We start from the raw sequence: 13,623 nt of genomic DNA, 5'->3' as shown, positions 1-13,623 counted from the left end.
GGACCATCAGAACTGGCATGAACAGCAGTGAACCATGCCCAAAGTTAGACTCGAACTTCAAAGATGTAGACGCCAGTCCATTTTCCTAATGGCCAGTGACAAACTCCGAAACATCCACATCTTGAAGGCCTGAGCCATTCATCTTGCAACATGCTGGGCTGCAGGTGCTATAAATTACACCTTGAGGGGGAACTTCGCACAAGAAAGGTTCACCATAGTCGGAATATACATATGCAGTGGTAGATGAGGTGGTGTGTTGAAAACCCTCAGCTCTTTCTGTACTTTGACCTTCCTCCTCCCCACCCTCCCACTGCTGGCTGAGCTCCAGAGATCCTGTGTGTCGATGGGAGAAACTTCCAGAAGGACAACCATCACTGCAACACTCCACCGATCTGAGATTCATGGCAGAGTGGCCAGACGGAAGCCAAACAGTCCAATCTTGGTTTCATCAGACCACAGAATCTTGTTTCTCACAGTCTGAGAGTCCTTTCGGTGCTTTTTTGAAAACTCCAACAGGGCTTTCATTGAGGATAGGCTTCCGTCTGGCCACTCTGCCATAAAGCCCAGATCGGTGGAGTGTTGCAGTGATGGTTATCCTTCTGGAAGTTTCTCCCATCTACACACAGGATCTCTGGAGCTCAGCCAAAGTGACCATCGGTTTCTTGGTCACCTCTCTTACCAAGGCCCTTCTCCCCCGATTGCTCAGTTTGGCCGGGCGGCCAGCTCTAGGAAGAGTCCTGGTTGTTCCAAACTTCTTCCATTTAAGAATTATGGAGGCCTCTGTGCTCTTGGGAACACTCAATGCAGCAGAGATTTTTTTTTGTAGGCTTCGCCAGATCTGTGCCTCGACACAATCCTGTATCTGAGCTCTGCAGGCAGTTCCTTCGACCTCATGGCTTGGTTTTTGCTCTGATATGCATTGTCAGCTGAGACTGTTGTTTGGTGTGCCTTTCCAAATCATGTCCAATCAATTGAATTTACCACAGGTGGACTCCAATCATGTGTTGTGTCATGATGTGTTGTGTCATGATGTCCAATCATGTGTTGAAACATCTCAAAGATGATCAAGAGAAATGGGAGGCACCTGAGCTAAATTTCAAGTGTCATAGCAAAGGGTCTGAATACTTATGTCAATGTGATACAGGCAGTCCCCGGGTTATGAACGAGTTCCGTTTTTAAGTCTGTCTGTAAGTCGAATTTGTATGCAAGTCGGAAGTTGCATACGGTTCACATCTAGCGTCAATTAATCAAATGTTTGTCTTCATATATAGTATATATTTTACCTAAAACATCTATAGATATAAAAAACATGAAAGAAACATTTCTTAAGCTGTTTAGATAGAAAAGAAAAGATAATGATTAAAGGTTAACACTTACTCTCGTTCCAATTGATATCTTGCAAACCTTGAAACGATCATACCTTGATATATCTCTCCGAGATGATGGGCCTGGTGTTGGAGAGGATGGACTTGGTGCTCGTCAATTTTCTTAAAGTAAATATCAAGGGTGGCTTGAACAGAGCTTTTCTCACATTTCTCTTGTCTACCGCTCCCGTTATTATATACTTTGTGTGTCTGATTTTTTTTGTGTGTGATAAATGTGTGCTCTTTCACGAGCCTCGATTCTGTATACCAAGAAGAAGAAAAAAATTTAAAAAAATACTTTTTTAAATAATAGGCTTTACTGAGTTCGGTACGTAAGTACGGGCGTTCGTAAATCGGGGGTTCATAAGTCGGGGACTGCCTGTATTTCAGTTTTTTCTTTTTAATAAATTTGCAAAACTTTCTAAAATCCTGTTTTCTCTTTGTCATTATGGGGTATTGAGTGTAGATTGATGAGGGGAAAAATGAATTTGAACGATTTCAGCATCAGGCTGCAACATAAAATGTGAAAAAAGTGAAGGGGGTCTGAATACTTTCTGAATGCACTGCAAGTACATATTTATAAGGGCAAATACCAATTTGACTGATGTTGGCAATCATCTGTTTTACAATCCAGCAATATTTTCAAATGGAATGTTTTGATGCCACCGAGCAGGAAAGGAAGTGTTTTGAAAGTGCCAAAAAGGCGATTTGTGTTCGACAATGCTCAGGTATATCATTCAATTTAAATAAAATAAAGATTTAAAAGGTTGTATAACTAGGACAATCTTCTACATCACGACGTCGACTGATATGCCTCCACCCACATCATGACATCATTATAATACTTGTACCAAGTTTGATTTAAATCCATTCTGCCGTTCACAAGTTATCACATTTTTACCTAACATGACCTTTGACCTCTTGATGCCATAATCCAATCAGTTAATCTTTGCATCATATGTACCAACACCAAATTTGTTCAAAATCCCATCACTTGTTCACAAGTTGGCATGGCAACGTAAATTTTACTTAAGACCTCTGGCCTTTGACCCCAAATCTAATCCGTTTTTCTTTGCATCATCTTCTATATCATCTTCTTCTTCTTCTATATATCATCTTCTTCTTCTTCTATATATATATAAAAGAAAGTTTGTTTGTCTGCACGCACTAATCTCCTGAACAGTGAAAGATAGGAAGAAACCCCTGAAACAAAAAATGTCGGGACGGGCCCCGGGAAGGTTATCGGCTCGGTGGCGAGGACGGTCGAGGCCAGGCCCATTTCGCAATTAAAAGCAGAGCTGAATTATAATAGTCAATCTTCTACGGCCACAAGTAAAAGCTGAATTATAGTAGTAAATGAACGAAATGCGGCGGCGGCCGGATAGTCAAACTCCGCTGCTTCGCAAGGCCGCGTTTTTTTCCTTTTTTAGTACAGAAGATTAAATTCATTCAAAAAGAACCCAGGCTACACCAGGTGCATTCAGCTAGTAATATATAATTATACCAAAGTTGGTGAAAATTACGTGCCTGGTTCACAACTTAGCTCGGTAACAATATTTTTACCTGACGGGATGGTTGACATTTGACCTCTTGACCCCAAAATCTAATCAGTTCGTCCTTGTATCATTATACATACCTATGCCAAGTTTGAATTTGATCCCTTCAGCCGTTCTCAAGTTAGACCTATTACAGACTTTGACATCTTGACCCCAAAATCAAACAAGTTCATCTTTGCATCATAATACACACTTGTACCAACTTTGGTGTCCTCAATCAACCTAATGTAATGTAAGGAAATACAACGCTCCATGTTAATGAAACATTGAGCTCTCGGCGAACGTCCTCCTCCCCTTTCACACTAAAATTAAAAAGTGCTCGGAATCGAATCCAAAATTCCCCGAATCGTCAATCACATCACATTCCCAGAATAGTTCAAGGTAGGCCTCTTCTTCTTCCTTTTCTTGTTATAGCACCAGCGCGAGTCTGCTTCGAATGTAGCCGTAGGCCGACATGGCGGTGTAACGTCTGCAAACACCGATTTGGTTGCTCTTTCTTGCATTCCGTGCAATGTTTAACATTCGTGTCCAAAACCACACAACAAACCGTCAATCTTCTTCCTTTCCTTTTCAATGTGCATGCAACAGGAAATACCAGAGAATTCATTCACCAACCTCCTCATGGTTTGTTTCGTGATATTTTAACTTTGGCTTTCCAGATATGTCAATCCTGACATTACTCTTCTGTCCAACACTAACTAGTAACTGTAAGGAAATATTAATGTTATTGAAATGAAGAAAAAAACGTCATATAAACTTACTTGGGTGTTCGTTTTTCGTTTTCCTCCTTCAGCCCTTCGAGCACATGAGATTCCGAAGTGATGCTGGAAAGTGTTCCATCACCAACGTGAGCCATGACGTCCGATCGAAGAGGATACGAGGGTTACGTGCTCAAATGTAGGTGCTTGGTGCCGACAGCCGACTGCCGATGACAACCTCCGCCGAAATTAAAAAAAAAAAAACACACAAAAAATATATAATTCCGCCCCACCACTCGATTTTATTATGTAGAAAGTTCTAGAAACAGCAAACGCCCTCGGAGGGCACGTTTAAAGAACGGTACGGATTAATGGATCATCGCCGATAATTAATCACAAGCGGCTGCACGTGCCATCCGATTCGTTCCACGCGGCGAAAGGAGATTGGAGCGTTATACGTGTGACGTCACGACACTCGCGATCCGCCTTCGATGACTCGTGAGCAAAACGAGACGTCACGTGACACGAACGGCGTCATTGGTGTCGCCTTTGTTAAAATGGTGAATTTCTGCGCTGTGGTTTTGATGTTTGTTTTTTAAAAACGTGTCCGTGTTGTGCGAAACTTCATGTCTAAACCGACAAAGAATTCCACGAACTGTCTGTCGTTCGGAAAGATTTAACATCAGAGTACGTTACTGCTCTCTATCTCGGGATGGCGAGGAACATTAAACCAAGAAATTTGGAGGAATCCCGATATCCGTGAGGTTAGTTTTACTTGCAGAACTGAGGGAAGATCTACTGTAATCTAGATTATACCCTACAATGGTTGGGTACGTACTGTTTTGTTGGAAGAGACGTAACGTCGATACTTTCGGTATTTGATGGTCATTTCAACAATCGGTTTGTTTGTGTTTCACACTGAATGAAAAACGTAAAGGTAGAGTATGGTGATTGTGATATGTGACAGGTTCGACGATATGTTCGGCATGAACGGCATATAAATCAAAATGGCGGAGTGTGGAGAGTCAGCCGTTAATTAATTAATTAACCGCCTTAATGACATCAGACGTAATCACATCACCCTGACATGTGACCATGCCATATCATGTGACCATGTCATATCATGTGACCATCACCAGAGGCGCATGCGATTTGGTCTCTTCCGAAGACAGAAGCCTCTTCCGGAAGATTGCTTTCCGCCGAACAGGCAGAAGAGAAGCAAGATGGCGGCCAAACATGTATTACTCGTGCTCATGATTGAAAAATTAGACAAAGATGACACTACATCACAAGTTGATGCAAATATCCAGATTGTGTTTTCACTTGCAAGTTTTGCTGCGTACGTATAACAAGCAGCGTTTCTCCGTGACTGAAATTATGGGTGAAAACGGCATATATATCACTCCCATGTCACTCACTAATTACCGGTACCAAGAAAACAACAAATAAGTAAAATAGAACTCGTGATTAAGTGAGTTAAACCTGTGAAGCAAACTTGCCATACAGCTGTAACATCAACGTGTCATATATGACAAAGTTCTTTTAAAGTAATCGGCGAGGCCATTTTGTTTTCGAAGAGCCCGAGCCTCTTCTGCTGGATAACGGGAAGAGGCAGAAGAGAAGAGTCAAATCGAACGACCGGAAGAGATCTTCTTCTTCCAGAAGTGCAAATCGCACGCGCCTCCTGTCATGTCCTCAGCTCTGATTGTTATACGATTGAGGGGACGTACATACATACATACATACATACATACATATATACATACATACATATGTACATACATACATACATACACACACATACATACATACACACATACATACATACATACACACACACATACATACATACATACATACATACATACATTCAGACATACAGACGGACAAATACTGTTCTGGACGGCTTTGCCCTCTGGGCTCCACCGTAAAAAAACGAAATCTGTTCAACCAGGGAATTCATCTTGTTCATCACCATCTTCTTCCGACGACGTATTTCCGAGCTGCCTCCATCAATGACAATGATTCTGGTACTATCCGACAGAGTTTTACCTCGTGCAGCATCCTTTTTGTATTGTAATTTTAATAGCTTGAAAGGATTTGACGGAACATAAGCAAAATTACATTCCTTTGTAAAAGAATAGGAAGGGATCCGAGGGGTGGGTGGGACTACGACTGTCAATCAGCCTGATGGGGGCGGGGCCGCTAAACACACTTGCCTCAGTGTTGTTGTGTTGTTTGTGATAATGTGACATCAAATAATATCAGCAGAAATATCGTGCCTCAGGAAATTCCTGCTTTTCAGTGTTACATTCATGAAAATAAAATAATAGTGATTGGTGAAGTACTACTGCTGCACAAGCAACACGTGATCAAGAACCGATTCCAGTCACGGTTTCTCGGCAGCAGATTCATCAACAACTCAACTCAGATTCATCAGCAGCAGGTCAAACATCATCATCATCTTGTCTACGGAAGTGAAGTTAGTCCTGTAGATCTTCCGGTCTGCACCATGGATGATACTTTGTTAATTTGGTGGTTGGTGCAGGATGAAGTGCTCATGATTGGTTGACTGTCAGTGCAATTGGAAACGCTCATCCCACCAAAACCTGTCTGGACCCAGTTTCAAAGCTTCAACAGACTGAGCATCCACAACATTCCGGCGAACAATGTTCCAGTCCTTGACCCTCGAACAGCTAACTGAAGAAACTTTTCCTCATGTATAACTTACACTTCGGCACAGAGTTTAAGGGAGTGTTCCTTTCATCTTTGTTTTGACATATTACATCGAGCGTCATCTCGGGACAAATTGGTGGAGAAAAAGAAACTGGTGACGTCATCAGTCACGTGGTTCGGCCGCCTTATTTGTTTTAACACAAAGCCTTAAAAACAACTAAAAACACGTCCTGGCGAGGGTCGACAATCTCTGATTGCCTTTTCCTGTTGATATTTGAATATAAAGATAAAAGATCCTAGCTTCCCCATGTCTATGCCCTGTGGCAACTGGGGCTGGGGATTTGGGGAAGGGAGGGGGGAAGCAGTGGGGCGAAAAATTATGTTTTGCCCCCAAGCACCAGACACCCTCAATACGTCAATAAGACACTGGTAAGCACGTCAATAAGGTCTGTACTACAAAATTTGTAAATCAGTAAAAGAACAGTACATATGCGCACGTACATACAGGTGCACATACACACACATACACCATACACACACCATACACACGCACACAGCCATACACATGCACACAGCCGTACACACGCACATACATACACACAAACACACACACCATACACACGCACACAGCCATACACACGCACACAGCCATACACACGAACACAGCCATACACATGCACACAGCCATACACACGCACATATACACATACACACACACCCCATACACACGCACACAGCCAAACACATGCACACACACACACACACACACACACACACCATACATGCACACAGCCATACACACTGACACAGCCATACACACACACACAGCCCTACACACGCACACAGCCATACACACGCACACAGCCACACACATGCACACAGCCATACACACGCACAGAGCCATACACATGCACACAGCCCTACACACGCACACAGCCATACACATGCACACAGCCATACACACGCACATATACACATACACACACACCCCATACACACGCACACAGCCAAACACATGCACACACACACACACACACACACACACACACACACACACACACACACACACCATACACGCACACAGCCATACACATGCACACAGCCATACACACGCACATATACACATACACACACACCCCATACACACGCACACAGCCAAACACATGCACACACACACACACACACACACACACACACACCATACACGCACACAGCCATACACACTGACACAGCCATACACACACACACAGCCCTACACACGCACACAGCCATACACACGCACACAGCCACACACATACACACAGCCATACACACGCACAGAGCCATACACATGCACACAGCCCTACACACGCACACAGCCATACACACGCACAGAGCCATACACATGCACACAGCCCTACACACGCACACAGCCCTACACACGCACAGAGCCATACACATGCACACAGCCATACACAAGCACACAGCCCTACACACGCACACAGCCATACACACGCACACAGCCCTACACACGCACACAGCCACACACATGCACACAGCCATACACACGCACAGAGCCATACACACGCACACAGCCCTACACACGCACACAGCCATACACACGCACACAGCCATACACACGCACACAGCCATACACACGCACAGAGCCATACACATGCACACAGCCCTACACACGCACACAGCCCTACACACGCACACAGCCACACACATGCACACAGCCATACACACGCACAGAGCCATACACATGCACACAGCCCTACACACGCACACAGCCATACACACGCACAGAGCCATACACATGCACACAGCCATACACACGCACACAGCCATACACACGCACAGAGCCATACACATGCACAGCCATACACACGCACACAGGCATACACACGCACACAGCCATACACACAGCATACACATGCACACAGACATACACACGCACATACACACACACAGACACACACACACACACACACCAAGACCATACTCACACGTGCACGTGTACAAACGTGCACACATACACGTGCACGCACGTACACACTCACACACGCTAACGGAGGAGGATACTTTGAGACCTGGTCGATCTCTGTTCCATCTCCCTCGGCCCTCATTTGTGGGGATAGCAGGCAAAAACAACTTACATTCAAACACACACGTTCCCACACTCATACATAGACAACCTTGGTGCAGGTGTGCATAATGAGGTAAAGATGAACTGATTCGATTTTGGGGGCAAAGGTCAAAGTCCGTAAAAGGTCTATAACTTGATAACAACTGAAGTGATCCAATTCAAACTTGGTACAGGTATGTATAATGATGTAAAGATTAACTCATTAGACTTTGGGATTAAAGGTTAAAGGTCAAAGTCCGTAATACGTCTATAACTTGAAAACAACTGAAGTAAACTAATTCAATTCAGGTGCTTTTTTGCAAACTCCAAGCGGCCTGTCATGTGTCTTTCACTAAGGAGAGGCTTCCGTCTGGCCACTCCGCCATAAAGCCCAGATCGGTGGAGTTGCAGTGATGGTTGTCCTTCTGGAAGTTTCTCCCATCTCCACACAGGATCTCTGGAGCTCAGCCAGAGTGACCATCGGGTTCTTGGTCACCTCTCCTACCAAGGCCCTTCTCCCCCGATTGCTCAGTTTGGCCGGGCGGCCAGATCTAGGAAGAGTCCTGGTTGTTACAAACTTCTTCCATTTAAGAATTATGGAGGCCACTGTGCTCTTGGGAACCTTCAATGCAGCAGAGATTTTTTTGTAGCCTTCCCCAGATCTGTGCCTCGACACAATCCTGTCTCTGAGCTCTGCAGGCAGTTCCTTCGACCTCATGGCTTGGATTTTGCTCTGATATGCATTGTCAGCTGTGAGACCTTATATAGACAGGTGTGTGCCTTTCCACATCATGTCCAATCAAGTGACTTTACCACAGGTGGACTCCAATCAAGGTGTAGAAACAACTCAAAGATGATAAAGAGAAATGGGAGGCACCTGAGCTAAATTTCAAGTGTCATAGCAAAGGGTGTGAATACTTATGTCAATGTGATATTTCATTTTCTTTATAATAAATTTGCAAAACTTTCTAAAATCCTGTTTTCTCTTTGTCATTCCGGGGTATTGAGTGTAGATTGATGAGGGAAAAAATGAATTTAAACGATTTCAGCATAAGGCTGCAACATAACAAAATGTGAAAAAAGTGAAGGGGTCTGAATACTTTCTGAATGCAATGCATATATAATGATGTAAGGATTAACTGATTAGATTTTGGGGGCAAAGGTCAAAGTCTGTAATAGGTCTATAACTTGAGAGCAGCTGAAGTGATCTAATTCAAACTTGGTACAGGTATGAATAATGATGTAAAGGTTAACTGATTAGATTTTGGGGGCAAAGGTCAAAGTCTGTAATAGGTCTATAACTTGAGAGCAGCTGAAGTGATCTAATTCAAACTTGGTACACATATGTATAATGATGTAAAGATTAACTGATTACATTTTGGGGTCAAGAGGTCAAGGTCAAAGTCTGAAATAGGTCTGTAACTTGAGAACGGCTGAAGGGATCTTCGTCAAACTTGGTACAGATATGTATAATGATGGAAAGATTAACTGATTAGATGTTGTGGATCCCAAGGTCAAAGGTCAGAGGACATCTCAGGTTAAAATGTGATAACTTGTGAACAGCTGAAGTAGTCTAGTAGGAAGACTAGGTCCCCCTGCACCCCCCGGAGATATACTTCTAATCAGTGTTTATAGATTGGAAAAAATGTGTAGAAAATGACTAGCTATGGCCCCAAGCTGAAAAAATGTCCCACATACCATTTTTATGCAAATTACTGCTGCCATTATCAAAAAAAGACTAGGTCCCCCTGCACCCCCCCGGAGATATACTTCTAACCAGTGTTTCTAGATTGGAAAAAATGTGTAGAAAATGACTAGCTATGGCCCCAAGCTGAAACAATGTCCCACATACCATTTTTATGCAAATTACTGCTGCCATTATCAAAAAAAACGATTTTTGACATATCTCAGCCAATATTGCAGATAATTGAAAAATGAAGGTGTCTAGACCCATGTTTTGAAGGGCATAGATCATGATAGAACTATTCATAACATGATTACATGTGTCTATGGTATACTAGTATGCTAATTAGTGCTTTATTTACAAAATAATCACAGTTTTACGAAATAATAGACTCATATTAAGGTCCGTCTACACAGACGTTAACACAAAGTTTTATTTTTCTAAATACCCTGTGAAATTCACCGAATGCCCTGTGAAACCTGGGATTCTTCTCCAGCTTTTTCAAGGGCCCGACTTTTCCCTTCCCTTTGAAGGCACTGGTGCAGTCTTCTCCGCTGAACACATAGTACCCCAGGAGAGTGGCACAGTAGTCCTCTCCCAGGGATTCTGCCAGCTCAGAGACGTTGACAAGTTGGCGATGCTTCCCTGACCCTGTATCCAGGTACACCGTCAGCTTGATGTTGTGGGCATGGTGGAGCAGGATCAGGAGGATGTCTGTGTCCGGTGTTCTGACTACAGCGTTCTTGTATCCGATGGTAGCAGCATGATGGAGGTACAGAACCACCCTGGTATCAGTCTCTTCCTGGTTGCTGTAGATCGTGGGGAGTTCACGTACCTCGACCTGAAACACAAAAAGGCACCGCATTTCAATCACCAGTCACTGCCAGTTTCAGTATATCTCCGGGGGGTGCAGGGGGACCTAGTCTTTTTTTGATAATGGCAGCAGTAATTTGCATAAAAATGGTATGTGGGACATTTTTTCAGCTTGGGGCCATAGCTAGTCATTTTCTACACATTTTTTCCAATCTATAAACACTGATTAGAAGTATATCTCCGGGGGGTGCAGGGGGACCTAGTCTTTTTTTGATAATGGCAGCAGTAATTTGCATAAAAATGGTATGTGGGACATTTTGTCAGCTTGGGGCCATAGCTAGTCATTTTCTACACATTTTTTCCAATCTAGAAACACTGATTAGAAGTATATCTCCGGGGGGTGCAGGGGGACCTAGTCTTTTTTTGATAATGGCAGCAGTAATTTGCATAAAAATGGTATGTGGGACATTATTTCAGCTTGGGGCCATAGCTAGTCATTTTCTACACATTTTTTCCAATCTAGAAACACTGATTAGAAGTATATCTCCGGGGGGTGCAGGGGGACCTAGTCTTCCTACTAGACTAAAGGGATTTAAATTAAAACTTGGTACAGGTATGTATAATGATGTAAACATGAGCTGATCAATTTTGGGGTCAAGAGGTCAAGGGTCAGAGGTCATGTCATGTAAAATGTGATAACTTCAGACAGCTGAATGCATTTAAATCAAAGTTAGTACAAGTATTATAATGATGTAATAATATGGACGGTGGCATATCGGTCGACGTCGTGACGTGGAAGGGTGTCGCTCTAGTTTCAAAAATGTTTTTATTACTTGCTACGACTTTGCTATTGGTGTAACACCCTTTGCTTTGAACAACAATGTGCACCTTCTGGTCATCACCAATTTAATGGCAAACCAAAGGCAATGCAACGCATGCATGATACACCTGGTGTTTGGCTTAATGGTTCAGGTGGCTGACGTGAGATCCTGAGTTTGAGCCCCTGTCAGTCGTTGAATTAACAACAGGTGGGTGCACCAAGCCTGCCATCCTTCCGAGGTCGGGAAATGAGTATCGGCTTACTGGTACCAGGGGGCACTGCATCAGAGGCACAGCTGCACCCCCAAACGAACGGGGGTACGAACCACCACTACCACGTGCATGATGGAACGGACCACAATTTATGCCTTTTGTCCCTTATTCGGTGCAATTGTAAACGGTGGCATGAAGGTAGCTTATACCTGCATAGCACACCGACGTTGGACCAACGTTGGTAATAGATCCGCAAAGGTCGGAATGGTTGCAAGCAGATTTCCAAAGTCGGGTCAACGTTGGCATTAATTAGGGTAAAGGCGACGTTTATTTACAAACGTTGGTCAAACGTACATGAACGTACATGTTGAGGCTATGGAAATGGAACCCCACGCATTCAGACACATCATATTTCCCAGAATTAGATATGTGTTTAATTTGTGTGTACAGTAGACTTCCCACCTGCTGTCTGGAGGAATTGGGGAGGGAAATAAGTTGTGAGAGTAGCATGTTTCATTTCCGTGTTTCATCTCCCCCGACTTTCCAACTTTTCATCGAACAATCCCTCTTTAATCCTTCCGTCTATCAATCCATCCGACCCTTCTTTAATACCTCCATTGACCCACCATCGCCGGTCCCTCAACCTTCCGCTTCCGAACCTCCACACCGTCCCCTCAAACCTTCCACCACACTTTTCATTTGGCATCCAACTGTTGTGGATTTTTTAGACTGTATGTAATTGATGAATCAAGAATTCAATGTCCAAAAACATTTGTCCGAAGAAGGATCACAAATTTTAATTCCCGAGGAGGATATCACTTTTTGTTTGCAAGAAGTGCACAGCAAGAAACAATAACCCTTGTCAAACCAAGAAGAACATACTGCAATTCACGAAAAAGCACATTGCAAGATACACTACAAAATCCTAAGTCCTGGTATAGTGGAGATGTACATCAAAGGAAACATCATAAGGATACACCAAATACACAGTAGGAGGCACAGTATACAATATCGACATACAGTATCGACAAACCAAGTGAACAATATCAACATACTGTATTTACAAACCAAGTGAACAATATCAACATACTGTATTTACAAACCAAGTGCAATTCTAAGTACAATATCAGCATACAGTATCTACAGTCCAAGTGCAATCCTAAGTACAACATCAACATACAAAATAAGTGAAATCCTAACATTTGAAGTTGTCCACATGTCCTTTATACTGGCTGGAATTGGGAGGAGCAAGTGAAAAGGAGGAGCGAAGATGGGAATGGTCGCATGAAGGAAAGGGGAGGAGAGTAGTAGGATTGGTTGAGCAAAGTGTAGGTGGGAGGGATGAGGGCAGTGGGGATTGGTCGAACGAAATATTGGGGTGGGAGGGATGTCCCGCTGAGTGGGGAGAGATTGAAGAATGCATATTAAAATATCCTTAATGAGGAAGATATGTTCCTTTGGTTTGCACCAGACTCCGCGGAGCCAAAACTCTCCCAATTCTGCTTGGAGACTTCAAGGACATTGTGAAAGTCATTCATTTATACGATGTGAACTACAAAAAACTGTATATATGTTTACTGATTAAACTTTTAAATATCAAACTGCAAAACTCATCTTTTCCTCATGAGTCAAAAGATCATTATAATGAATATATATATATATTACAGAACCGATGGATATTGTGTCGTGTAAG

The 13,623-nt window shown here is 43.2% G+C and overlaps 1 protein-coding gene across 2 annotated transcripts in view; it reads right to left on the bottom strand.

Annotated features, from left to right (window-relative positions):
- Positions 1-3,887, bottom strand: part of LOC137419498 (nuclear autoantigenic sperm protein-like) — a 66,450-nt gene extending 62,563 nt beyond the window's left edge. Inside the window, exon 1 of one of the 2 annotated variants that reach the window (XM_078771023.1) lies at positions 3,682-3,887. In XM_078771023.1, the coding sequence (XP_078627149.1) occupies positions 3,682-3,776 (95 nt within the window). In that variant the 5' untranslated portion in view covers positions 3,777-3,887. The remainder of the gene's footprint in view (positions 1-3,681) is intronic. The other variant, XM_068105527.2, reaches the window with a different exon arrangement.
- Positions 3,888-13,623: the final 9,736 nt, after the last annotated feature.

This window comes from Myxine glutinosa, chromosome 1 (assembly GCF_964187855.1).
Source record: "Myxine glutinosa chromosome 1, kmMyxGlut1.1, whole genome shotgun sequence".
Classification (NCBI taxonomy): Eukaryota; Metazoa; Chordata; class Myxini; order Myxiniformes; family Myxinidae; genus Myxine; species Myxine glutinosa.
The sequence above is the reverse complement of the archived record's forward strand: the minus strand, read 5'-3'. Positions and strand labels throughout refer to the sequence as shown.